Source organism: Podarcis bocagei, assembly GCF_964188305.1.
Source record: "Podarcis bocagei genome assembly, chromosome: 12".
Lineage (NCBI taxonomy): Eukaryota > Metazoa > Chordata > Lepidosauria > Squamata > Lacertidae > Podarcis > Podarcis bocagei.
This window is the reverse complement of record NC_138137.1, coordinates 13,352,550-13,379,355: the sequence shown is the minus strand read 5'-3', so window position 1 is coordinate 13,379,355 and position 26,806 is coordinate 13,352,550. Positions and strand designations below refer to the sequence as shown.

Sequence of the window (26,806 nt, the reverse complement as noted above, 5' to 3'; positions counted from 1 at the left end):
ACTCAATGTTGGATAAAACCCAGTGTTCTTCCATTGACTTCAAAGGGAATCCAGATTGGCAATATTATGAAGAAGGTCGCTTTCTGCATGTTGGATATTGTATCCCTTAAATGCCTTCATTTTGACATGAAGAACTCTTTTCTCTTTTAAAATCCCATTATTTTTAGAATGTGTGGGCGCATTTTTTGCTACTACTGCTGCAACAACTATGCCATGTCAGAGCATACTGGCAAGAAGGAGCGCTGTTGCCGGGCTTGCTTTAAAAAGGCAAGTGCCATCTCAGTTGATTTTGGATCAAACACAAGCCAGGAAGAACCACCATCAAGCCTGCTAGCCTCACCACTGTCCCTGGTCCATAGAGTTATGGGTGAGTCCTTCCTGTGTATAAATGGGATTAAAGTTCTTGGAAAAGAATCTCCTGTGGACTTCAGCTCATATTCTATCCTTGTGTCTGCTTTGGTACAGATGGCAGTATTTGATGTCCCTTCAAGTCCCATAAGTCTATAATGAACACTGAGAAGTTATGTTGCCTTACTTTATATGCAGCATAATAACACTTTCTTCTTTTGTGTCCTTTGTTGTGGTACAGTTACAAATGAAGCCTCTAAACCCACAGATGACGCCGTGTTTGATATAATCACCGACGAGGAAGTGGGCCAGATAAAGGAAGACAACTTGGTTCACAATGAAAGCCAAACTGAAGAAGAATCTTTGGACCACGGTATAACTGATCTGTAAGTAAACATAATTTATACACATATGTACACACACACACACACACACAGAGAGAGAGAGAGAGAGAGAGAGAGAGAGAGAGAGAGAGAGAGAGAGAATCTGTTGCAAAGTAGAATAGGCTTGTAAAGGGCAGTGGCGCAGCATGAGTTTCTAGTGCCCAGGGCAAGTATCCTTGGCACCGCTCATCCGATAGGCTGGAATGAAGGGGCAATAGCTCAACCCATGCAGAGGGCGCCATAGCAATCAGCCGTCACCCAAATCCTCTCCTCAGTCTGCCCATGCGAACATGGGGAGATTTTCTGTGTGAGGGGGAGGGTGCACTTTTTTATTTATTATTACTACTACTATTTTTTTCTTTGAAATTTTGTGCCCCTAAGAGTTTTGCACCCCCCAGTAACTGCCCCTGCCCATGCTATGCCACTGGTAAAGAGCCCTCCGTTGTCCATGGGAGAGTGTAGCTGGGGAAGGAAGGTTAACTCTTGCCTCCCCAGCTGCACTCTTGAGGAAGATCACCCAGCCAATTTTGTTTGGAAGAAAGTGAAAACACACTTGTTCAAGTCTAACCACTGGCAAGGAGGAGTGTGCCTTTGGTGTCCACAGCAGTGTCCACAGTTTGCAAACATGCCCATGGGCCCGGTCAAGGTTAGCAATCCCAGTTTTAAAGGTTTCCCTCCCCACAGTCAGGCTTATAAACTAGACCAGAGCTCATCAAGGGGTGGGGAGGCTTATGGGGGTGGCTGGGGGGGTAGTATTTGGAGGCAGGAATTGGCATGTGTAATCAAGTCCCATTCCTTCTGCCAAGGTAACGTCTAGTTTCACCCTACGTAAGGAAAATTAAACGTGTAGCCCACAGAAGTATGAACTAGTATGGCTCATTGATTCCTTCAGCGTTTATAATCCTATGAACCAGGGTTGGGAAGCCAGTGGCTCTCCAGATGTTGGGCCCATCAGCTCTGCCAGCATGGCTAGTGGTCATGGATGATGGGAGTCATAGTCCCTGCTGTAAACACTGTTAATAATTCCTGTCTGCCTTGCTCATATCAGAACTGTATCAAAGTGCCCAGCAATGCAGTGTTTGTTCGTTTCCACAATGTGAAGCAGCCAGCTCAATGTCAGGCAGGAAGCTTGCATGAGAATGCCACAGACACTTCTGGTTAAGAGTGACAAGGATTCAGGTTTGCCGTTTCATTTGTCGGCGCACATTTCCTGCCCAAAGTGTCTGCCTCACACAAACTTCCCTTCCCTTTTTTGCTTGCTCACACCAAAAGAGCAAAGTTTTGATGCCAGTGGCAAAACTGCTGACTTAATGAGTTTTGTGAGCAAAACAACCTTTTATCATACATGGTGGGGGATGTAAAATTGTTTTTAAAAAATTGGAACGAGGTATATGAGGAACTGAAAAAACTATTTAAGATTTCATTTATCAAAAAGCCAGAGGCTTTTCTGTTAGGCCTAATATCTAATGACATCCCCAGAGATAAGAAAAATGTATTCCTTTACGCAACAGCAGCGGCCAGAATATTGATCGCGAAGAATTGGAAGGGGGAGAAAATACCATCATTGTCAGAATGGCAAAGCTAGCTCTGTGAGTTTGTGGAAATGGCAAAATTGATGGCAATCATTAGAGGCCATTCAAAACAGAGAATAATTAAAGAATGGGATGGAGTGAAGGAATACATGAAAAAATACGGTTCCGGAACTGGAATATTAATAGATAATGTGTAAAACATGCAGGGGTAAGCAAGGAAATAATAAAAGAATCAATGGAATAATTATTAAGCTACAACAACACAACAAGATAGAAGAAGTTAAAAGAAATATTGAGATCACAAATGGGTGAAGGGGAGTGGGGGTTATAGGGGAATTTATAAAAATTTCTAATATAATATTTCTAATTGTGTTGCATTTATATATAGCAAAGGGAAGTCTATAGCAATTAGGTATATTTTAATCTAGTCAAATATGTAATAGGCTTATGTTCCAAAATGAATTTGGATTTTGAATTTGATGTTTAATTCTTTTTTGGTTTTGGAATAAAGTTAAAAAAGAGAGAGTTTTGTGAGTAAAACAAAAGCAAAAAAGGAAAACTGGGCAGAGAAACCAAAAGAAGGGTAAATCTCAGACTGATGGCTGGAAAATTAGTGGGTCTACTGTTCACTGAAGGTAACCTTCACTTCCCTGCAACTATTTGAGGCCCCTGAAAAAAAACAACATATGGAAGGCTAGGAGATGCCTCCCAGTGTTTGGTGGAGTTCAAGGAGCTGTGGGGGAAGAAGGGGACAGGAAGTTTTCCTCCCTTTAACTCACAGTTCCTCAAAACAGTAGACCTAGGGACTACCAGTGGGCCTCAAGCCACTTTCCTGCTTGTTGCCTCATGTGTTGGCTGTCCTTCCCTGCCCCATAGCTATGCTGTAGCCTTTTGGTTAGACTGATGCCAACCCTAGCAACTCCTTCTAGGCTGCGTCAAGGTGCCCCGGAAACAGAGGAGTTTGTGGGCGGGGGAGAGGCCTCTCTGCTCTGAGGGAAAAGGGCCAGAGAAGGTGCTGAAGGAGATTAGGAAGAGAGATTATAGCCTAATATTCTGAGGTGGTGATGATTAACTGGGCATAGAAAGGAAGGGGATTAGAGAGAAAAGCTATTTTAGGAGGAAGAGGTGAATGGAAAATGTCAGGGAACTGCCATCGGAGCATCAGGCGGTGGAGGGTCTCAGGGAGGAAGAAAGAGACTCAACAGCTGAGGCAGGAACCAGCAGGGGGAGGAGTGGATCTCTGAGGGAATGCGAGCAGGAGGGAGGGCTCAGAGACGCTTCCAGCGAGAACAGTGGGGAGGTATCTGAGTCTCCCATAGGGAGACCCACACCTCGCCGGAAACTGTCACGCCGTGAGTCCAGGAGACGCGTTTCCGTTAAGGAGCTTCTTTGCTGGAAACGCTTCCGCAGACAGCCACTGTCAGACTCTACGAGTGACTAAGAGCAGACATGTTTGTGGAGCTCTGTCACACACAGAGGTTTGTGGAGTCGCACAAACTCTGAGGGAGCACGATTTTACGCACAAGCAGCTAATCATCCCATTACAGCAGTCTGACAGTCTCTGTACGCTGCCTGTGCAGGAGAAAGCATCATGAGCGAACCAGCCGGAACCGGAGGAGCAGGAGTTGGCGCTGGTCCAAGCTTGGAAGAAAGGTACCGAGCGTTGGAAGTCCAACTTGCGCTGCAGACGGCGAGGCTTGAGGAGAGAAGGGCTCAGGATGCAGACAAGAAGGGGAGAGCCACTCAGTTCCCCAGAAAGGTACCAGGATTGGTGCAGAAGTTTGGGGGGGACCCCAAGGATTACCATGCCTTTAGGACAGAGATGCAATATGCCATTAATGTGCAGTTCGATGAGTTCCCTGATGAGGAATCGCGAGTTGCTTTCGTAATTGGGCATCTTGAGAAAGGGGCGCGGGACTGGGTTCGACCCCTAATGGCAACGCACAATGACGTCCTAAAGGACACGATGAAGTTCTTTAGAGCAATGGATATCATGTTTTCCAGCGATATTGAGGAAGGGGTGGTGCGCAGACAGCTAATGGCTTGCAAGCAGGGAAGCCGATCTGTCCGTGAGTACTGGACTGAGTTTACCATGCTGGTTCACAGATTGGGTTGGGATTTATCGGCGGCACCCATTCAGATGCTATTTGAAGAAGGTCTTTCTTTGGCTGTGAAAGACGAGCTGTCCCGGAGCCCCAGGGCGGTGTCTATGGATCAGCTGACCAAATCTGCGCTGACCATAGGAGCGCGTCAGGAGGCAAGAGCCTTGGAGAGGCGGGAAGGGAGAGGGGAACGTTGGAAGGAGTTCCGCATTCCAGACATTCCTGAGCCAGCTTTCCCGCCGGCAGAGCCGATGGAAATCGGAACAGCGCGCGCGCGCGCATTTTCAAAACCCAGTGAGGGGGTTAAGAAGGAGGGAAAAGGCGCCCGGAAATGCTATCTCTGCCAACAGCCAGGCCACTTTGCCAGAGTCTGCCCCCAGAGGAAGGAATGGCAAGGGATGGTGGGAGCTGTTGAGGGAGGAGAGCAGGGAGAAACGGAGCAGGTAAAAGCCAACGCCTGGTTGCCACAGTCGGGGCACTGCAGCCAGGCCAAAGAGCAGTGAAAGTGCCCGTGCCAGAAGCTCCTCAACCTGCTCTAGTTATTGATGTGTCGCTAGAGCTGCAAAATGGACACCCCCTAAAAATAAAGGCGCTGTTGGACTCAGGCAGCTCCTGCAATTTTATGAGCAAGGAGTTTGCTGCTGAACACCAGATACAGACGATCCCTTTAAGCAACCCCCTGCAGGTGACCACGATCGATGGCAGGGAGTTGTTGGGAGGAGGAGTCAGCTTGCAGACCGTCCCAATGATAATGAGGGTGGCAAGGCACACAGAACTGATAGCGTTTAATGTGGCCACCTTGGGAGGCGCTCCCATTATTTTGGGAATGAGCTGGCTAGCGCTACATGATCCGCTGGTGGGCTGGCATCAAAGAGTGGTTTCCTTTGGTTCAGCACATTGCTTAGAACACTGCAAAGGGGAAAAGGGTTCAGCAGGGGCCCAAGCCACCCTAGCAGGGACAGAAGTAATGGAGAAGGTGAAGGTACCACCACAGTATGCAGATCTCAGCGACGTGTTCAGCGAGAAGGAAGCTGATCAACTACCCCCTCATAGGCCCTTTGATTGCCAGATCAATCTACTCCCTGGAGCACAGCTTCCTGTGGGCAAGTTGTATGCCATGTCAGACAGAGAAATGCAGGAGTTGCGAGAATTTATTGACAAGAACCTGAAGAGGGGCTTCATCAGAGAGTCCAAAGCAGCGGGGGGTAGCCCAGTGTTTTTTGTGGATAAAAAGCACACGGACAAGCCGAGACTTGTATGTGATTTTAGGAGGTTAAATGCAGTGACTGAACCAGTGACTTTCCCTATGCCCAGGATTGATGATATTTTGACCAGGGTGAGGAAGGGAAAGATTTTTACAAAGCTGGATCTAAGGGGGGCGTACAACCTGATACGTATAAGGAAAGGGGATGAATGGAAAACCACCATGTTTACCCCTTTGGGGGCATTTGAATATCTCGTTATGCCTTTTGGATTACAAGCAGGCTCAGCGTGCTTTCAATCTTTTATGAACCACGTACTGGGTCCTTTGCTCTACAAGAATTGCGTTGCCTTCCTAGATGATGTGTTGGTGTATTCGGAGAATGAGGAGCAACATGTGAGAGACGTCAGAGAAGTGTTGAGCAGGCTGCAAGCCAACAGGCTGTGGGTGAAACTGGAGAAGTGTCAGTTTCATACCAAGGAGGTGGAATTCCTGGGGTACCGCCTGTCAGACAAGGGATTGGCCATGGATCCCGGTAAGGTGCAGGCAGTGCTGGACTGGAAAACACCCAAAACCAAGAAGGATGTGCAGAGGTTCCTAGGGTTTGGAAACTTTTATCGTAAGTTCATCCGAAACTTCGCCCACCTGACGGCGCCCATTACGGACTGTCTCAGCAGTAAAAAGAAGTTTGTATGGACGGCGGAGGCGGAGCGAGCGTTTGAGGAACTGAAGAGGGCCTTCGCCTCGGAAGAACAACTTCTGCATGTGGACTTACAAAAGAAGCTGAGGGTCGAAACAGACGCATCTGACAGAGCCATAGGGGCGGTGCTTCTTCTGCAGTCGGGGAAGGAGGAGTCAGAGTGGCGACCGTGTGCCTTCTTTTCGCGAAAGCTGAACAAATCCGAGAGGAACTACACGGTGTACGACCGGGAACTTCTTGCTATTCATGAGGCTTTCCGGAAATGGAGGCACCTGCTAATTGGTGCACAACATAAGGTGCAAGTGTGCACGGACCATAAGAATCTAGAGTATTGGAGAACTGCGCGAGTGCTCAACCAACGGCAGTTGAGATGGGCCCAGGAGTTCTCCAAATTTAACTTTGAGATTTGTTACGTGCCAGGCCCAGAGAACGTTAGGGCGGACGCTCTCTCACGCAAACCTGAATATTTGGAGGGGGAGGGAGCACCTGAAGAGACCCATGTCATTCCAGAGGACCGCTGGGTGTGTGGGGCGGCATTGGTGGGGCAAAGGGAGTTGGTAGAGGGCACGGTGCATGATGAATACGCCCAGGACAAACTCAGGGGTCTCAGGAGGGAGGGAGACAAACCCGGGGGTTTTGAGGAGAGAAACGGGGCATTGTACTACAAGGGAGCGTTATATATACCCGAAGGGGAATTGAGGGAGAAGGTACTCAAGCAACTGCACGATAGCCCCACAGCAGGGCATTTTGGGCAACACAAAACCATGTGGCTGGTTACCAGGGAATTTTGGTGGCCCAAGGTCAGGGAAGATGTGCGGGAGTATGTGAGAGGGTGTGAACAATGCCAACGAGCCAAGGGGGAGAGGCGGGCACCGGCAGGTTTATTAGAACCACTACCCACACCTGAAAGACCGTGGGAAGCAGTGGCCATAGATTTTATGACTGATCTGCCAAGGTCTAGAGGGAAAACAGCCATCATGGTTGTGGTAGACCTGTTAACTAAAATGGCCCACTTTATAGCCTGCTCACATGCGGTCACAGCAGAAGAAACAGCCAAATTGTTTGTAGAAAATGTGTTTAGGTTGCATGGCGCCCCCTTGAGGGTGGTTTCAGACCGAGGGAAACAATTTACTTCCAGGTTCTGGAGGAAGCTCATGAGCTTACTGCATGTTGAGGTTAATTTCTCAACGGCCCGTCATCCAGAAACCAACGGGCAGGCGGAAAGAGCTAATGGTGTCCTCCAGCAATATTTGAGGTGTTATGTGAATGACAGAGAGAATGATTGGGTGGAGAAGCTGGCGTTGGCAGAATTTGCCTACAACAATGCAGAGAACGTGTCCACGGGGATGAGCCCCTTTTTGGCTAATCACGGGTGCCATCCCAGAGCCTTCCCAGGGGGGGAAGGGGAGAACTGGAGCGTTCCAGCTGCAGAACAGTTCGTTGAAGAAATGGAAGCGATCCATCGCCAGCTCCAACTCAACTTAAACAGGGCTAAGGAGGAATATAAGAGGCAGGCAGACAAAAACAGAAGGGAAGGTGAAAGCATCAGGGTGGGGGACCAGGTGTGGCTGTCAACCCAAGGGTTGCCATTCAAAGGGGGTTGTAAGAAGTTAAGACCCAAAAGGCTGGGACCATTTGAAGTCATGCAGCAGGTCAACCCAGTGGCTTTCAGACTCCGGTTACCGAACCACATGAAGCTGCACCCAGTTTTCCACAGGTCATTGCTGTCACCGTATAAAGGGGACAGTGAAGGGAGGGTCACTAGGGGACCAGCAATGGAGGAGAAGGAACACAGCTACCATGTAGCGGAGATCCTCGATTCCAGGTGGAAGGGAGATCAAGTTGAGTATTTGGTAATGTGGGAAGGGGAACCGGAGTCGGAAAACACCTGGGTTAGGGCAGAGGATGTCAATGACGAATTTTTAATAGAAACTTTTCATCAGAGGTTCCCACGCAAACCTCAGCCTGTAGCGAGGTTCCGAAGGAAGTACTTTGCCACCACCGACGAGGAAGAGGAGTTGGAGGGGTTCACAGATTCCGAAGAGGAGGAGGATTCAGCGAGCCAGGACGGCGATCGATGGAGGGAATTGTTCGAGACGTCTGAAGATGAAGAAGATTCTTTTCGGGGTTTTAACCCTTCACCTCCCAGGGAAGAGGAAATGGGAGGGGGTGAGGGGGGCCCTGGAGGGGAGGTGGATGTCAGGGAACTGCCATCGGAGCATCAGGCGGTGGAGGGTCTCAGGGAGGAAGAAAGAGACTCAACAGCTGAGGCAGGAACCAGCAGGGGGAGGAGTGGATCTCTGAGGGAATGCGAGCAGGAGGGAGGGCTCAGAGACGCTTCCAGCGAGAACAGTGGGGAGGTATCTGAGTCTCCCATAGGGAGACCCACACCTCGCCGGAAACTGTCACGCCGTGAGTCCAGGAGACGCGTTTCCGTTAAGGAGCTTCTTTGCTGGAAACGCTTCCGCAGACAGCCACTGTCAGACTCTACGAGTGACTAAGAGCAGACATGTTTGTGGAGCTCTGTCACACACAGAGGTTTGTGGAGTCGCACAAACTCTGAGGGAGCACGATTTTACGCACAAGCAGCTAATCATCCCATTACAGAAAAGGACCTGGGAGGAAGGTTGAAAGAAGTTGTCAGTTGGAGAGGAGGGTGGGGTAAGATACAGGTGAATTGTGGAAGGGGAATGGAAGAAGAAATTGCAGGAGATGGGTAAAAATACCGTAATTTTTGCTCTATAAGACTCACTTTTTCCCTCCTAAAAAGTAAGGGGAAATGTGTGTGCGTCTTATGGAGCGAATGCAGGCTGCGCAGCTATCCCAGAAGCCAGAACAGCAAGAGGGATCACTGCTTTCGCTGTGCAGCGATCCCTCTTGCTGTTCTGGCTTCTGAGATTCAGAATATTTATTTTCTTTTTTTTCTCCTCCAAAAACTAGGTGCGTCTTATGGTCTGGTGCATCTTATAGAGCGAAAAGTACGGTGCTTTCAGAGTTCTGTGGGGAGTGGGAAAGGGGAAATACAGTATAAACAGCCTTCTACACTTAAAACCTCTGGATGACCAAGTTGCGCCTAAAATTGGGGGAGAGGGGGGTTATGTCACAGTGCCTCCAGAGCAAGTGTTTGTTCTTAGTTTGAGAAAGCTGAGCTATGGAACTCCTTGACACAAGAAAAGACAAGAGATACAAACACTGTGTATGTTTTTTGTTCTTGTGTATGTTTTTTGTTCTCCATGAACATCTATCTTTATTTCTTTATTTCTTTATTTATATAAAAAAGATTCATATGGTGAGCCAAAGCAAGTAAAAGCATGGTTTGCAAGTTCTTGCATGCCAACCACCTGAAAAGTGTGTCCGCCATTCATGCTTTTCCAAACTGCTTTCATGACCAGCTTTGAATTGCAAACTATCATGATTTAACGTTCATAAAGTACCCAATGTTTTCTAAGCGCTGTACAGAGGTTAAAAGATAGTCCCGGCCCACTGGCTCACAATCTAATAAGCATGATGCAAAAGGGGGGTGGGGGTGGAGAGAGGCAGAGAGGGCAGAGTAAATGAAGCCTTTACCAGGGACAAGATGGCCATCTCCTTGCCAGTATGTTCTTCCTGGGAAGCAGAGGGGTCAGCTTCCCACTGGCACTTCCTTAAAATAAGGGCAAATGCTAACCTAAACACCCATTCAGCATCTCTTCCATAGCTGCTGTATACCTTAACGCAATTGAGTCTTTTTTCTTTTTTCTTTTGGAAAAGTTTTTATTATTAAAATAATTAAGCATTAATACACACATATTGCGAATATACAAGCATACAAACATACATTATCTGTGGAACTGAGTGTAGGTATGTTGGAACATTTTTAAGGATTGTATGAAATGTAACGCAATTGAGTCTTTTCTCGTAAGATGCCTCTAGCATAAGAATCAGGGTGGCAATTACATTCTGCAAAGTTTGCTTGTAGGGAAGCTTTCACCAACTTTACAAACAGGATAGCTATGTTGAGGAGATTCTACCTGTTGCTTTTGCTCGTGCGAATGCCCAGGGCGACTAAAACTGAAGCTCCACAAAAGAGATGCTCTTCAAGATCCTCTTACAATGCATACATGCTTGTTTCCTCTGCGTTCTGTGTGGCGGTGCAGGATTTTGAGCAATCATCATCCGTAGTTTGGCATGGCTTCCTGGTTTGTTCATGTTTAGCACATCCAAGCTTTTTAAGGATTTTTACCAGGTTCCTCCTAAACTTCAAACCGATAAAGAAATAGAGAACAGGGTTGAGGCAACTGTGGAAATAAGCAATGGCTTCCGTTACGATCAAAGCATATTCAAACCGGAATCCATTGTCCATCATGACGCTCTTGTCCGCAGCACGTATGAGTTTCAAGATGTTATAGGGCGTCTGTGTAAAAATGAACACCACGACGATGGCAAATATTATTTTTAAGGATTTCTGCTTGCGGAAGCCCTTCGCGTAGAGTAAAGTTTTTGTGATGATTGAGTAGCAAAGAACCATGACCAGCATAGGGCAGAAGTATCCAAGAGTCATTTGAATTGCTTCGGTGAGCATCTGCAAAGAATTTGAAGGGTAGTCTGCAATGCATACCTTTTTGCTATACTCCTTCTGCGTGCTAAATAAAAACTGTGGCAAAGCAAATAGCAATGAAAGCACCCAAACCAAAATGCAAACCGTTTTACCCCAGACGATTCTTTTGGCTTGGCTGATGTGTGCTTTGGTGGCTTGGACGATAGCAAAATACCTGTCAATGGTTAAGCAGGTGAGCGTTAGCATGGAACCGTACAGATTCAAGGTGTAGAGGCCTCGGATGATTTGACACGGCAAAGTGTAAAAGATCCACTCCTTAGCAGCAGAATAAGCCCAGAATGGCAAGGTGCAAAGAAAGCACAAGTCAGCTACAGCCAAGCTCACCAGAAATACATCCGTCAACACCTTTACCTTTTCATAGAAGATGAAAATGATAAGAACCAAAGTGTTCCCTGAGATTCCAAAGATACAGGCAGATGAATACATGCAGACCAGGAAGACACTGCTAAACGCTGTAAACGTCTTGTGTGCGCTTTCATCGTTCTGAAATGTGGTGTTGGGGTAGTCAGCAAAATAATCATCATCAGTAGCCATGTAGCCTGCTTTCTCAAATACCTGTAAAACATACACATTTCAAAATTGTCTCAGTAGGTGGATTGTAATGTCTCTCTACATTGCTGCAAAACTCTTAAATTTAACTTGCTCTGTGATGAAACCACATAATCATTGACAAGGGACACAATATAAGCCCTGATTATGTACTGCATATACCCCCATCTACGGTTGTGTTTGCCTTATCTACCACTGAGTGGGGAGGAAGCCCATGTAAGCTAACTTTTGAGACGTAAGATGTAGATCGGTAGATTCAAGCCAGTTTTGCTTGGGCTGAGTTTCGAACTCTTGGAAGTGTTTGTACAGTGGTACCTTGGTTCTCAAACTTAATCCGTTCTGAAAGTCCATTCCAAAACCAAAGCGTTCCAAAACCAAGACACGCTTTCCCATAGAAAGTAATGCAAAATGGATTAATCTGTTCCAGACTTTTAAAAACAACCCTTAAAACAACAATTTAAAATAAATTTTACTATCTAACGAGACCATGGATCCTTAAAGTAAAAGCAATAAACTGCAGTCACACAATCAATCAATAGCTGAACTGGGTTCCACAGAGTCACAAAAACAAAAAAGAGAGTTGCAAAAACACAAAATAAATAGCAAGAACAGACAGACCTCAGCCTAACACTCAAAATGGAAGTGTGGTACTCAAATCGGAAGTGTAACACTCAAAACAGAGCACATTTGGCTTCCAAAAAAAGTTTGCAAACTGGAACACTTACTTCCAGGTTTGCAGTGTTTGGGTTCCTAGTTGTTTGAGTAGCAAGGTATTTGAGAACCAAGGTACCACTGTATTGCACACAGTCTATTGAAGACCGTCATTAGCAACAACAGTAAGATTCAGGTAGACAGCTTGTTTTCCACACTCTGGTTATCTTGAGGTAGCAGCCCCTGAGCTGCTTTAAACCTCTGTTTGTAATATACTTGTTCAAGGGCTAAATTCAAAATTTTAAATTAATTTAAGAAGGCCGCAAGACCTGGCAAGGTAGGGGGTTTTAAAAAAATCTTTTCCATCCCAAGAAAAGTGATCATGTAAACCAGGAGTGGGGAACCTCTGGTCTGTGGACATCATTGATGAGCAGGGATCAAAGCCTTTTGCAGAAACACTGTTTGAAGCAACTCATTCTTTTTATTCGAGCAGGCAGGTTGTGGCATCAGTGGTATTGTGGGCGGGGGGGAGAGCAGTCTCACCCACCCACCCTGCTGTCACCAACACAGAAATGTGAGCTGCTTCAAACAATACTTTTGCAAAGGACGGGAAGGCAGCCCCCATGCTTCCATTTCTGTCTCCAAGGCTGCTTTAAAGTGTTTTGCAAAAGCACTGTTTGAAGCAGAAGCCACTTTTCTCATTTAAAGGTGAAAAGGTCTGTTTCAAAGAGCACTTTTGCAAATGGCTTTAAAGCAGTCCCCACACTGCCATTTCAGTCTGAAACAGGAGCACAGGGACTATCTTAAAGCCTTTGCCAGCCTCCCCACACTCCCCTTTTAAACCTCTGAGATTAGGAGTTTACAGAGAGAGCAGGAGGCAAACTTGCAAAGTTGCACAAAGGATTTTGACAGGTGGGCAGGGATTAATGAACATCATTCTGCACTAAAAACTTTTTAAGACCCAGCCATAATTATACAGCAATGAAACCCACATCCAAGCAAGACTGTATAAAGTATGCATATTTGTAAAGGTAAAGGTGAAGGGACCCGTAACCATTAGGTCCAGTCGTGGCCGACTCTGGGGTTGTGGCGCTCATCTCGCTTTATTGGCCAAGGGAGCTGGCGTACAGCTTCCGGGTCATGTGGCCAGCATGATTAAGCCACTTCTGGCGAACCAGAGCAGCGCATAGAAACGCCATTTACCTTCCTGCCGGAGCAGTACCTATTTATCTACTTGCACTTTGACGTGCTTTCGAACTGCTAGGTTGGCAGGAGCTGGGACCAAGCAACGGGAGCTCACCGCAATGCGGGGATTCAAACCGCCGACCTTCTGATCGACAAGCCCTAGGCTCTGTAGTTTAACCCACAGCGCCACCCGTGTCCCTAAGCACATTTGTACATACTGCTTATTTTTCAAAATGTACTGCCAGCAGCCTCAGGGAGAAATCACTGATATGCAAGGAACAGAAATTCTGCCTTTTGTGAGCTGGAACTCCATGCATCCCATTTCCCTGTTGTTTAGATTTTGTCAGTCATAGCCAGTATCCTTTTAAAATCTCTTTGAAGTCATAAAGGCTAGAAACCTAATTTTTTAAAAAAAAAAACATGCAGAGCTTCTTAGGATGCTGAATTCTGCACATGATTCCATATTATGATCTTGCACAGCCCTGGTACAAAATTGCAGAACATACACTGCACTGATAATAAAATTCTTGGGGCAGCATGCTTAATCTACTGGGGATCAAGTATTGGACTGGACCAAGGTACATTACTTGGCTTCAAATCCCCACTCAGCCCCAAAGCTCACTGGTGTTCTTGGACCACTCAGTATCTTTCAGCCTTACCTAACTCACAGGGTTGTGAAGATAAAATTCAGAGGGGGGGAAACAACATATGCCACCTTGAGTTCCGTGGAGGAGAGGCAGGCTCTAAATGGAATAAGTAAATAAAAATTAATTGAGTCAAGCTGTAGGCCACTTAAGTTACATGGAGTCTTTGCCCCTTCCCCTTCATTTTTATCACAATTGTCCCTGCACTTTTAGCTGCTCTTTGACTCCCCAACACCTTACTCTAGCTACTGTTCTCCGTATGATGTCAGACAGGCTCACTATCACAAGGGAGTTTGGAACTGGGTTGCCAGAATCCCCTCCTGCCAAGCAGGAGTGGCAAGTCAATAAGTAAACTAGCCATCCCCACCATTTGAATGGAACTATTTAATTCAGGAACAGGCATTCTGTGGTCTTCCAGACATGGCTGGACTGCAACTCCCATTATCCCTTGACCACTGGCTGGGGCTGATGAGAGTTGAAGTCCATCAACACCTAGAGGGCCACAAGTTCCACCTTCCTGATTTAACTGGTAGTGTGTCAGGAACGAGCTGGCAGTAAATCACACTATGCAAGTTGGAGCTAACTCCTTATTAGCAAGGACAAGATCTGAACAAACTTGGCGGAGTCTCAGGCCTGATGAGAACAGCAGCTCATCCCTGGAAGGTCTTGCCCCATGGATCTGTTGCCCAGATGGAAAGTCCCTACCTCCTCACAGCTGTCTTAAGTTCCCTCCTCTTCAGGGTTTCCCCCCAAGCAATCAGAGCCTGTGCCAACTTCTCTGCCCTTTTCTTGCCTCATCTGGTTCTGGGAGTCCAGTAAGGAGGACAGCTTGTCGCAGCAAGAAGGGCTCTTCAGCAGCCCAACTCATCTCTCCCTCTTGACCTCCCTGCTTCTCTGCTTCAGCTTCTGCCTCTGATTCTGGACTTCTCTCTGCCACAGACTCTCCCAGCTCACTAAGCCCTGTCACCTCTCCAGCTTCTGACACCACCTCCTCCCAGTCTTCTCCCTCTGACCACTCATTGTCGCCCCACCACCAATCCCCAGGCTCTGAGTCTTCTTCCCTTGGGGGGTTCCCCAGCTGGTTCCTCCCACCGTTCTTCTGCCTCCAACCGGTCTGTGACACAGTGCCCCAGATAATTATTCTAATTTGCATTTGTTGGTGAGGCATTTGGGATACCAGTGAGTAAATGATAAACAAATACATTTCAATGTTAGCTTCTCTTTACTTGCATGTCACTTTCTTGAAGTTGATAGTATAGATGACAGGCAATAAATTACCGGAGATAGGATCTCATTGCAAGACTAGGCTTTAGAGTTTCATTTCTTTCATAGCACAGTGCTTTTCAAACGGCTTTTCAAACGCTAGTAATCGCAAAACCACAACGTTATCTGTGACTAAATAATACCAGGAAGTATACTCATGAAAAGGCAGCTGTAGCCATCAATCCCATGTCAGTATTGAGTGAAAGGAGCTAAAGAGCCGTACTTCACAATCCGGGTGTACTTCACAAGCTGTGTTTTCACGATAACAAAGTTGACCTGGACCCTGAAAGAAACAGCATTTCCCAAATCGAGCTAGAATATGACTCATCAACAGAAAAGAATGTTCATATTAAAAGAGTAAAACTAGCAATCTAATGGAGCAGAGCCAAACAATCCCACGGAAAGAATTTTGTGGGGCTTGGGGGAAACAGTGGCAATTTTGTGTTGTTTTGTGCAGTCATGGTTCCTCCTGATTGTGTCACATGGCTAATAGGAAGCTGCCTATACCAGGTCAGACTATCTTCTGTCCAAAAAGTAGCTCTCCAGAGTATGGATGTAAGAACACATCATTTCCCATTCCACTCTGTATTTGCTGCATGCAACACTGTTTCCATTTTGCTGCAGTTCATCTTTTGCCAAAAACAACATTATTTGTCTCGCTGTTCATTGTGGCAAAAGGACATAACTTATATAATTTGCACAAAGCCGTTACATTATTCCACCCCATTCATTTCAATGCAAAGGAAACATAAGAAGAGTCTTCTGGATCCAGTATCCTGTTCTCACAGTGGCCAACTACATGCCTGTGGGAAACCTTCAAGCAGGATTCAAGCCCAAGCGCCACTCTCGCCTCCTGTGGTTTCCAGCAGATGCAAAGGAGGTGGAAATGTCACATATCGTTGGCAGGCTGAAAACAATGACAGTGAATGTGCCAACAATATCTGGAATTGTTTGTGCCTATCTCTGGTAGATGGGAAAACTCGAATAATAATATATGCCCCCAGAAGATGGTTCAAGTGCCCTATTGTCTTAACCTGACTCTGTTTAAGTATATAAGATAAACATATTTTTTTTACAGCAAAACCTCTTGGTAAAGAAAATTAACCTATTTCTAACTTGAAAGCTACTTAGGTTAGCTTTCAAGGGGCTTACTAGAGGAACCAACTGGGCCCCGCCACAACCTAATGTTTACAAAGATGGGATAGCTTTCCGTCTGAGGCAAGAGGAGATAACTACATACCTTGCAGCAGTCGGTGCAAGAGATGCGACTCAGATTCAGAAGTCAGCTCGAGGTAGTGGTGGTTATGCGTATTTATTAGAGCTGCTGCCTCTGGAGTTTCCTTTCAGTGATTTCTTCGTTTTATACATCAAGCAAAACCACAAAGCGGGGTAGAAGAGAGAGAGTTGCCTATGCCTCCAGGCTAGGGGTGAAAATAAAGCTAATATGTAGATATATATCCCAAAATATGTGCAACCAGGGCTGACCAGTGCATGGTCAGTTGATGTTACTTTGGCACCTGAGGCAAAATAAAAATAAAAATCACACTGCCTGCCTGGCAGTAAAAATAAAATAATAAATAACTAAGCATCTGCTGCCCTTTCATGATGCCCATGACCTGCCTGAGGTGGCTGCCTCCCTCTGTCTTTTTATTGCAGTCAGTGAGCTGTATTCAGAAAGAAACCCTTTGCAAATATATAAAAAATAATGCAAAATAATACCATACAAAATAGAGAACTGTAGCAATAAAATTACTAGTGCTGTAGAATGTCAGACGTAGAGGATAAAATTATGAGTTTGCTCAAATTAGCCCCCGGCAAATTTTACATGAAGCAGCGCAATATTTCGCCATCCTGAAAGTGTCAACTGCGTCAGGTTTTCAGCACTTGCTTAGAACTTCCTCACACTGGCTTTTCCTGAAGTGTGAGCCTAGCTACTGAATAGTTTATTTGAATTTTGATTTTTGATTTATTGTTTGTGGTTCATCATATTTTAATGTACGCTGCCAAGGTATTCTCATATACCGTATTTTTCGTTGTATAGGACGCACCGGACCATAGGAGGGGGAGAACGGGGGGGGGGAATCTCCCCCTCTCTGCTCAGCGTCCCTTCAGCGAAGCGGCAGGAGAAACGGAGCCCCTTCCATTTCTCCTCCTGCTTCGCTGAAGGGGCGCTGCGCAGAGAGGGGAAACTGTGCAGTGCCTCTCCAGCGAAGCGTTGCCTGGAGAGCAAGAGGCATGTGTGTGTACTGACCCCTCTCACTCTCCAGGAGTTCCCGCTGTGCTCCGAAGGCTTGCGGATAGCCGCCTGAAGCCAACGGAGTGCAGCCTTTGAAGTCTCTGCAGAGCAGCGGGGTGAAGGCACCCTGCTGCCCTGCGGAGGCTTTGCGCAGCCATCCCCAAGCTAGAACAGTGAGACGGAGCGCTGCACAGCGCTCCGCCTCTCTGTTCTGGCTTCAGGGATGCCCATTGAAGCCTCCACAGGGCAGCGGGGTGCCCTCACCCCACTGCCCTGCGGAGGCTTTGCGCAGCTAACCCCAAGCTAGAACAGTGAGACGGAGCACTGTGCGGCGCTCCTTCTCCATGTTCTGGCTTTGGGCTTAGCTGCGCAGCCTGCATTCACTCTATAGGACACACACACATTTCCCCTTAATTTTTGGAGGGGAAAAAGTGCGTCCTATAGAGCGAAAAATACGGTAAATAAAAGAATGAATAAAGGTACAGCTGAATGAATAAAGGGACATGGGTGGCGCTGTGGGTTAAACCACAGAGCCTAGGACTTGCCGATGAGAAGGTCAGTGGTTTGAATCCCCGCAACGACGGGGTGAGCTCCCGTTGCTCGGTCCCTGCTCCTGCCAACCTAGCAGTTCAAAAGCATGCCAGTGCAAGTAGATAAATAGGTACCACTCCAGCGGGAAGGTAAACAGCGTTTCCGTGCGCTGCTCTGGTTCGCCAGAACCGGCTTAGTCATGCTGGCCACATGACCCGGAAGCTGGACGCCAGCTCCCTTGGCCAGTAAAGCGAGATGAGCGCTGCAATCCCAGAGTCGGTCACGACTGGACCTAATGGTCAGGGGTCCTTTTACCTTTAATTCTCTCTCCATTCAGTAGAGATTACAGCCATGCCATTTAGCATTCAGGTACAAGTGTGTAAGGGCCCTTTCAGAAGAGCTATCCATCTGTAAACTGCATTTACTCATGAACGCATGAAAGAGGCAGTCATTGTTTTATGATGACAGCATGTAGGAGCTGAGGCAAGATCCCTGTAATGTATGCTCAGTACTTATTATTTATTTTATTCCAAGGATTTACAGTCTATACCGCTTCTCAGCAGAAAAAGATCACAGAGTTGTTTATGGTACATATGTGGCTGAAACAATATATATTGTAGGAAAACTGTAGCTGTACATGATAGATAGAGAGACTGATAAGAGAGATAACTTATCACATCCTTTTCAATGGAATGGAAAACTGAACTAAATGATGCACATGGTTGGATGAACAAGATATCCTGTGGACTTGCTTATAAACGGGGTTTTTGTGGGGTGGTGGTGGATGAATTTATAAGATCAAAGCCTGTGAGAGAACCTAAACAGAGTTGGGAAAGCACCACAGGAAAATTGAAATGTTTAACGCTTTATTCCCAGGCAGGTTTTCCTGTTTAAATCTCCACCTGGCAGGGTTACTATTTGTCCCACAGGTTTTTCTCAGCAGAGCAAATAGCAGGGTTTTTTTTTTTGAGATGGGTGGGGATAAGATTGGGAAAATAACATTGGTTAAACACCCTGTCCCACACCACTTACCATTCGTTCCCTGGTCCTTTAGGGATCCTCCACCCTGCTTTGATCTAAATAATAATAATCTACGATCTGTTTATGACTCTCCAGACACCACAAAAATATAACTGCATGTAGCTTGCTTTCAAAATGCTGGCGTGTTTTAGGGATTTGTTTTGGCACAAGTTAAGGTATTGCTGGTTATGTTTTCATTGGTCTTTTGAAAAGGATTCCAGTGTGTCCTGCTCCTCAAAATGACTAGATCAGGCTTTAAAGGACTTTCAGCTAACTCTTGAAGCATTCGTTGAGGTGTTTGCTCCTGATGAACCATCTTTCTGCTCAAAAGGCGCTGAGATCAGCCTGGTGCAAGTTGTTAAAATCACTTTTGTCCCTCTTGATTTTGTCTTCTCCTTATTTTAGGGGCAAGGCTGCATGCTTACACTACCCAGTCGTCTTTGTCCATGCAGTACGAGAGCTGTTGTAGTGTAATGGCTAGCAGTGCAGTCTTATACACACTTTCTTTGATTCTTTCTGATGGAAAAAGTGGTAGAGGCAACTCCCCAAAGGTAAAGGTAAAGGGACCCCTGACCATTAGGTCCAGTCGTGACCAACTCTGGGGTTGCGGCGCTCATCTCGATTTACTGGCCGAGGGAGCCAGCGTACAGCTTCCGGGTCATGTGGCCAGCATGACTAAGCTGCTTCTGGCAAACCAGAGCAATGCACGGAAACGCCGTTTACCTTCCCGTCAGAGCGGTACCTATTTATCTACTTGCACTTTGACGTGCTTTCAAACTGCTAGGTTGGCAGGAGCAGGGACCGAGCAACGGGAGCTCACCCCGTCATGGGGATTCGAACCACCGACCTTCTGATTGGCAAGTCCTAGGCTCTGTGGTTTAACCCACAGTGCCACCCACGTCCCACAACTCCCCATTTACGTACGTCAAATTGATACCTGATTGTGCCGAACCTGGGAGTGAATTTTAAAATTGCAAAAATGGCCCTAGTAGAGCCCAGAAAGGGGAAAAAAAATGTGGGAAAACAACGCCTAACAATCCCATGAACCTTTGCAAGTGCAATCCCAGCCCTTGCACTGACCATTGAGGCCTATGGAGAGTTGACGTTTGAGCAAGGAGGTTTAGAGGGTGGAGCAGACCCCCCCCCCCAAGTGCCCCTATTTTCCAGGGACGGTCCTGGATTTACAGAAACTGTCCTGGTTTCTGATTTGATTCCGGAAAGCCCCACTTTTACTTAGGGGGTCCCTATTTTCATGTTGGAGGGTGTGGAGTTATGCGACTCCTGAGCCAAGGAGATAAGTAACTATACAACCTTTAAAAGGCATCTGAGAGCAGCCCTGTACAGTGATGCCTTGCAAGATGAAATTAATTCGTTCCGCAAGTTTTTTCTTCTTGCGAGTTTTTCGTCTTGCGAAGCACGGTTTCCCATAGGAATGCATTGAAAATCAATTAATGCTTCCTATGGAAACCGCTGGCCAGGCTGGCGGTGCGGAGAAGGGCTTTTCTCCCCACCGCCAGCCTTCGGAGGAGCCTTCCGAAGGCTGGCGCGGGGAGAAGGGCTTTCCGCCCCACCGCCAGCCTTCGGAGGAGGTCCGAGGACAGTGGGGAAGAAGTGCTGCGCTTCCCCGCTGTCCCGGAGATTTCCCTATGGGCTTTCGTCTTGCGAAGGAAGCCCATAGGGAAATTCGTTTTGCGAAGCGCCTCCAAAACGGAAAACCCTTTCGTCTAGCGGGTTTTCCGTCTTGCGAGGCGTTCGTCTTGCGGGGCACCACTGTATAGGGAAAGTTTTTTGCAATGTTTTTTAATGTTTTTATATATGTTGGAAGCCACCCAGAGTGACTGGGGCAACCCAGTCAGATGGGCAGGATATTAATAATAGAATTATTATGATGATTATTATGGAATAGGGCTTCCCTATTTATCGGAGAAATGTGGGAGGGTATGTGGAGTTTGGCATCTGGTAACTGCTGCTGTTTTTTTTAAGGGGTTTTCAGGGGTTTCCAGATATTTATAGGGTGTTTGCAGGCTTTTCCAATGGTTTTTCAAATATATGTGATTTCCCTCACACATGCAGTGCCTCGGAACATAACCCCCACATAAATTGGGAGTTGCCTGTGTATTAAAGACATGATGAAGAAATGCATAAAACCTATTTTTGTATGGAGCAGCATTCAGTTATTCCAAGCTATTTGAACTCTAAAGTTATACAGCCCAGACAAAGGTTTGCTACCTCAAACAGAATTAGGCCTAAGATAAACCATAGTGCTGACCTACTTTTCTGCAGTGAAACATATCACATTTGATCTGTTTCCTTTGACACGGCTGGTTTTTTAAATGTAAAAGCCACAAAAAACCCACAGACTAAGATGATTGTTATCTGTTCTTCTAAATTGTTTAAGTCTTGCTTTTTTTAGCTAAGGTGTGCAAAATGACTAAAAAGTGTTCAGATACCTTGAAGGCCTTACTAGTAAAAAAAGGGGGGGTAAAGGACCCCTGAACAGTTAAGCCCAGTCAAAGGCAACTATGGGGTTGCGGCGCTCATCTCGCTTTCAGACCAAGGGAGCCAGTGTTTGTCCACAGACAGTTTTCCAGGTCATATGGCCAGCATGACTAAACTGCTGCTGGCACAATGGAACACTGTGACAGAAACCAGAGTGCACGGAAACGCCGTTTACCTTCCCGTCGCAGCCGTACCTATTTATCTACTTGCACTGGCATGCTTTCGAATTGCTAGGTTGGCAGGAGCTGGGACAGAGCAACGGGAGCTCAACCAGTCATGGGGATTCGAACCGCCAACCTTCTGATTAGCAAGCCCAAGAGGCTCAGTGGTTTAGACCACAGCACCACCCGCATCCCTGCCTTACTCATTCCCCAAAGATTTGTCAGTATCAAGCACAGTATGAGTACATCATGCAGATTATCTGATTAAGGCAGACAGAGGGAAATATTGCCAAAAATTGACTCATGTCAGCTGTCATGTACTGACATGCCAGCTACATGTGAAAAATGTGAGTGCACTGCAAACTAGCTGTCAAACATTGACTGCTACTGCATTCTTTACAGATAGCAAATGCTGATGGTAAAGGTAAAGGGACCCCTGACCATTAGTTCCAGTCGTGGCCGACTCTGGGGTTGCGGCACTCATCTCGCTTTATTGGTCGAGGGAGCTGGCGTACAGCTTCCGGGTCATGTGGCCAGCATGACTAAGCCGCTTCTGGCGAACCAGAGCAGCGTGCGGAAACGCCGTTTACCTTCCCGCCGGAGCGGTACCGATTTATCTACTTGCACTTTGATGCTGATGCTCAATATCAAATACTCACTGCATCTTTGCACATCCAGAAACTATATAGAACAGTATTTCCCAAAGGGTGTAAATCAGCGCTCAAGCATGAGGGCAGAAAACCTTAACCCTTTATCCCATGTGAGGGTCCCAATCCAGATTAGGTAGCCCCTGTGCTGGCAATCTGCATGTAAAAATCATCTCCCATTCAATGGGAGCTTTTTCCTGTACAAACTGCTAGCACGGGGTGTGTGATCCAGATTAGGACCACAGCGAAGTCATTAAAGCCCCCAAATGCCCACATGTATGTGTTTGCTCATAGAGGTCTTCTCCTCCCTGCCAGGATCCGCTCCCTCTGCCAAAATTAGGCTTGAAGAAAGCATTTTATTGTAGTTTGTAGAATAGGTTGCAGTGTGGGCTTCATTTGTAAATGGAACCAGTTAATCTATGTGAAGCTGTTCTGACAGCTATATAAAGTGCCATGCAACAAAATACATTGACTGTCTTGAAGGACGTCTGTTTTTCATTAGAACCGGAAAGCCTAGTTTATTCAATATTTTAATGAAGATTATTTTGTGTACAGGTGGACTGTGTGGGTTCTGCAGCCTTGTGAGGGCATATGTCGCAGCAAACAAATGGTGATGAGGAGATAGTCATCCCCAAACATTCAGGAACACACAAGGGAGATGTGGTTGGGAGCCAGAATTGGTTTCACATTGTATAAACTGCCTCAGAGGAACCAGCCATCTAAGAGCAAGAAATGTGTGAAAATCAGTGTGCAAACTAAGGCACCTTAGTAATCCACTGCCATCTAGTGATGCTACAGCTAATCTGCTTTTTAAGTCAAATGGGTTAAAATCTATTGAAGTGGATTGTTTCATGCAATGTTCCCCCCCCCCCCGAAATGGATTTATTTCACAAATGTTCTTATGAATATTCAATATAATAGTGATCAAACACAATAGTTTGGTTACTGCAGACACGAACCAACACAAATTACCACCACACTGTAAGTGCCTGTGGCCTCTTTGCTATAAAAAGTTTTTATGGGATATCAGAAAAACTCAAGTTGTCCAATGCAAGGAGTACAGTATTCCTGGGACTAACAAGTCATGTTCCTTCCTTTTAGTAACACAGCCAATATAGATCAACTGTGCGTTGCAAAAAAAGAATTTTGTCTTAGCACTTCATGGTTTTTTGTCTATGAGAGTATGTTTTATGCAGTGTTAATTAAGGAGTTTGCATTATTTAGTGAAATTTTATCAGGGTGCTTCCACACTGTGTGTGTGTGTGGGAGAGGGGTGGAGTGGGGATGGATTGCAGCATCAGTTTTTCCAGTGTGGACAGGCAAAGCCCTATTAAGATGTCTCTGGCTTCCTGTGCCTTTAAACTGAACGCTTCCTTTTTGCAAATTCAGACCATTATTGTATTCTGTTGATCCAGGCTGCAGCAATGACTGGTGAATAAACTGCTCTTTGTCCATTAAATAATCAGTTTCTCTTTCCCCCTGGGGGGGGGGGAGGTTTTACTGCTTATTTCCTTTCATTAGGATTTCCCCAGAGAAACTAGTCAGCCCTGTAGTCTAGCTAACAAAGATACTTTGGTTTGATCCACTGTCTTTATGGATGCAATCCTATACATGTGGGAGTAAACTACACTGGATTCAGTGGACCTACTTTTCAGTAGACATGTATAGTAGGATTGTACTGTAGAGTTCTAGCCATCCTTTCTACCAGATGGGGTCTAGGTCAGTTTAAGAAAGTCATAAAATTCAATTGTGAAAGCCGGATATATTTTGGAGCTATGCAATTTCCTCCTTAGAGAGGCCCAACTTGGCTCAGCTGTTGATATATTCTGCTATTGCCATTTTCTTGGTTTTTTTAGGTTTGTCATTTGATACATTTTTAATTCAACTTGGTTTTGTGCTTTGAAAATATTTATTGTAATCTACTGCATATTTGAGTCTGGGCATAAATATTTTAAATAAACATTAAAGATTGCTCTGTACTATTTTGAAGAATGTTTAATGATCTCATTTATCCCTTTGCCTCAGAAACAGCACCTATAATTCCTCAACTTTTGATGAGACTGACGACTTGCAAATGGCCCAGGATGCAGAGATATGCTTGCTGAAGTCAGGAGAACTGATGTAAGCAAAATCCATTGTTTAGTCTTTAATTATTATTATTTTAATCAGCAATGCAGTCCTATACATTCTGCTCAAATGTAAGCCACACTGAGTTTGTGTCACAGATTATGGCTGCATGGAGTCCCCTCTTTCCTTTCTATTTCTTTCTCTTTTTCAAGAAAAAGCCAACGGAGAGATGAATTGGATATAATATGAGGTAAAAAATAATAATTGAGGTGAAAAAATCTGAAACTCTAAAGGGAGTTCCCTTATTGCTGTCGCTCAGGTGGTAGTTTTTTGTTTTTTTTTAATTAATCTAAAAAAAGAGCCTTAGCCCCATACCTGAACCACACAGAAGCACAAAGTTTCCCTGTTTGGGAGCAGGGCTCACAGACTCTGCAAGTTTCTGAAGTTTCTGTGGAGGTATAGATCCCATGAATTGGATATCCCATCAATTAATTTCAGTGGGTCTGCTCTGAGTAAGCTGAATGCAACCCAGTATTTGTAACTGCACAGAGACCATGAAGAACAACTATGTTTTCCTTTCACATCATGTGGGACTCGCTGAGAAAACATGAAGGAAACACGCAATGGGCTCCCTTAGATTTGTATATTGTAAAAGTGGCATTGAGTTTGAGATTCACAGTGCACAAATGTTTCTGCAGTAAAGAATGTACAAAAGGGACATGTACATTCAGAGCCCATGTGTCATGTGCATCATCAGACACAGTTCTGTCATGTGTTCTTTTGTTTTCTTCAGGCTAAGGCTGCCTCTAACCGTGGAGGAAATTCTAAAGTTTGGAGAAGCTAACAGAGAACTGTTCATTAAGTCAAATACTTACAGCATTATTCCCATCACTGTGGAGGAAAGTGGCCTTACAATAAGTTGGGTATTTTCATCAGACCCCAAAAGCATATCGTTCAGCGTGGTGTACCAAGAATCAGAAGATGCTCCTCTGGATCAATGTAAAGTAAGGCAACTTCTTCATAGGGGTGATGTCAAATGTGAAATTGCTAACAAAACTTCTAACAAAAATATGTAACTTGCCCCTCAGATCAGCTTTCATACCTAAAACGTAGCCAATGTAACACTAATTTTTACAATGGGAACTGGGGGAGGGGGACAGTCCTGGAAGTTACAAGCTGGTTAGCTTAACTTCTGTCCCAGAAAAAACTGGTGGGAAGTATTGTTAAATGCAAAATAACCAAGCATATAGAAAAACACGCCTTGCTGGAACATGAGACAGGTCTTATGAACCTGTTAGGAGTTCTTTGATAGTGTTAACAGACAGAGGTGAAGCAACTGGCATAGCGTACATGGACTTTCAAAAAGCTTTTTAACTTGTTCATAAACCATCTAGAGTTAGACTTCCTTTATCAAGTTGCTGCGAAATATACACATAATCTGTTAATTATTAATTTAATTGACACAAACCATGCCTTTTAAAGAGATCTTTATTCATTTGACCATGGCAAAGTTCCTGTAGACAAATTTTGTGCCGGTGTATCTCTTGCAGGTTCTTATTCCCATGATCCGGTGCAACTCCCATAAGGAAACCATCAGAGGGCAGGTGAAAGTCAGAAATACTGGTATCTACATCCTCATATTCGACAACACTTTCTCTAGGTAGGTGCAGCTGGAGTATGTGAAGTGGAATGAGCAGTCGTTTGTCTCCTGTAGCATTTTGTGTGTTCCGTTTCTGAAGGGGATGCAAAAGGCACGCTCCTTATTCTCTCTGAAGCCTTGTGGTTCAAATTCAGCACCGAATGCAATCCCCACACCTTTCAGTAGGAATTGGATCACGGCACTCCTGAGTGGAACCAATCTCAGTGGCGCCTGCATTCAGCACCGGATTTTAAACAGTGCCAAATGCATGTCCAACTGCAAAGGGACAATCAGGAGTGCACTCATGGCATCATGATATGACATCAGGTGAGTGACTGCAGGGTGGGGGGGGGCAGCCAAAAACTGCCAAAGGGGCCAAATTGGGCAGCCTGCCTTCTTCTTTATTTCACAAATAGAGCCCGATTTAAACTTGACTTTCCACACTTAGCACATGTATGTACAGTGGTGCCCCACAAGACAAATGCCTCGCAAGATGGAAAACTCGCTAGACGAAAGAGTTTTCCGTTTGGAGGTGCTTCGCAAAACGAATTTCCTATGGGCTTGCTTCGCAAGACGACAATGTCTTGCGAGTTCCTGCGGGGGTTTTTCCCTCCCCCCCCCCTTTTCTAAGCCGCTAAGCTGCTTATCAGCTGATCCGATCAGCAAATAAGCCGCTAAAAGCCGCTAATAGCACTAATCCGCTAATCCTTCAATGGGCTTGCTTCGCAAGACGAAAAAACCGCTAGACGAAGAGAATCACAGAACGGATTCTTTTCGTCTTGCGAGGCACCACTGTACTGTCCTTGCAAGCACACCCTATCTTCCATCTGCATTAGTTGACAGAGCATAAT

The 26,806-nt window shown here is 45.7% G+C and overlaps 2 protein-coding genes across 10 annotated transcripts in view; one reads left to right on the top strand and one right to left on the bottom strand.

Moving 5' to 3' along the window:
- FYCO1 (FYVE and coiled-coil domain autophagy adaptor 1) overlaps window positions 1-26,806 on the top strand; it is a 71,644-nt gene that overhangs the window by 41,344 nt on the left and 3,494 nt on the right. For 3 of the 4 annotated variants that reach the window (XR_014000936.1, XM_081164324.1, XM_081164325.1), the window contains 5 exons: window positions 168-367; window positions 590-734; window positions 24,275-24,370; window positions 25,110-25,320; window positions 25,867-25,976. Coding sequence is in view for 3 of the 4 variants with exons in the window: in XM_081164324.1 (XP_081020450.1) it covers window positions 168-367; window positions 590-734; window positions 24,275-24,370; window positions 25,110-25,320; window positions 25,867-25,976 (762 nt within the window). In the remaining variant the exon portion in view is untranslated. The remainder of the gene's footprint in view (window positions 1-167; window positions 368-589; window positions 735-24,274; window positions 24,371-25,109; window positions 25,321-25,866; window positions 25,977-26,806) is intronic. The other variant, XM_081164326.1, reaches the window with a different exon arrangement.
- CXCR6 (C-X-C motif chemokine receptor 6) lies at window positions 9,525-16,685 on the bottom strand. Of its 6 annotated transcripts, none has more exons than XM_081164810.1 (4): window positions 16,396-16,685; window positions 15,299-15,438; window positions 13,908-13,991; window positions 9,525-11,418 (listed from the first exon to the last, which is right to left on the bottom strand). In XM_081164810.1, the coding sequence occupies exon 4, from the start codon at window positions 11,395-11,397 to the stop codon at window positions 10,354-10,356; it is 1,044 nt and encodes a 347-aa protein (XP_081020936.1). In that variant the 5' UTR covers window positions 11,398-11,418; window positions 13,908-13,991; window positions 15,299-15,438; window positions 16,396-16,685; the 3' UTR covers window positions 9,525-10,353. The 6 variants fall into 6 exon arrangements, with proteins under 6 accessions (XP_081020936.1, XP_081020934.1, XP_081020937.1 ...); XM_081164808.1 differs by having other exon boundaries at window positions 15,379-15,438; XM_081164811.1 differs by lacking the exons at window positions 15,299-15,438; window positions 16,396-16,685 and adding an exon at window positions 14,598-15,276.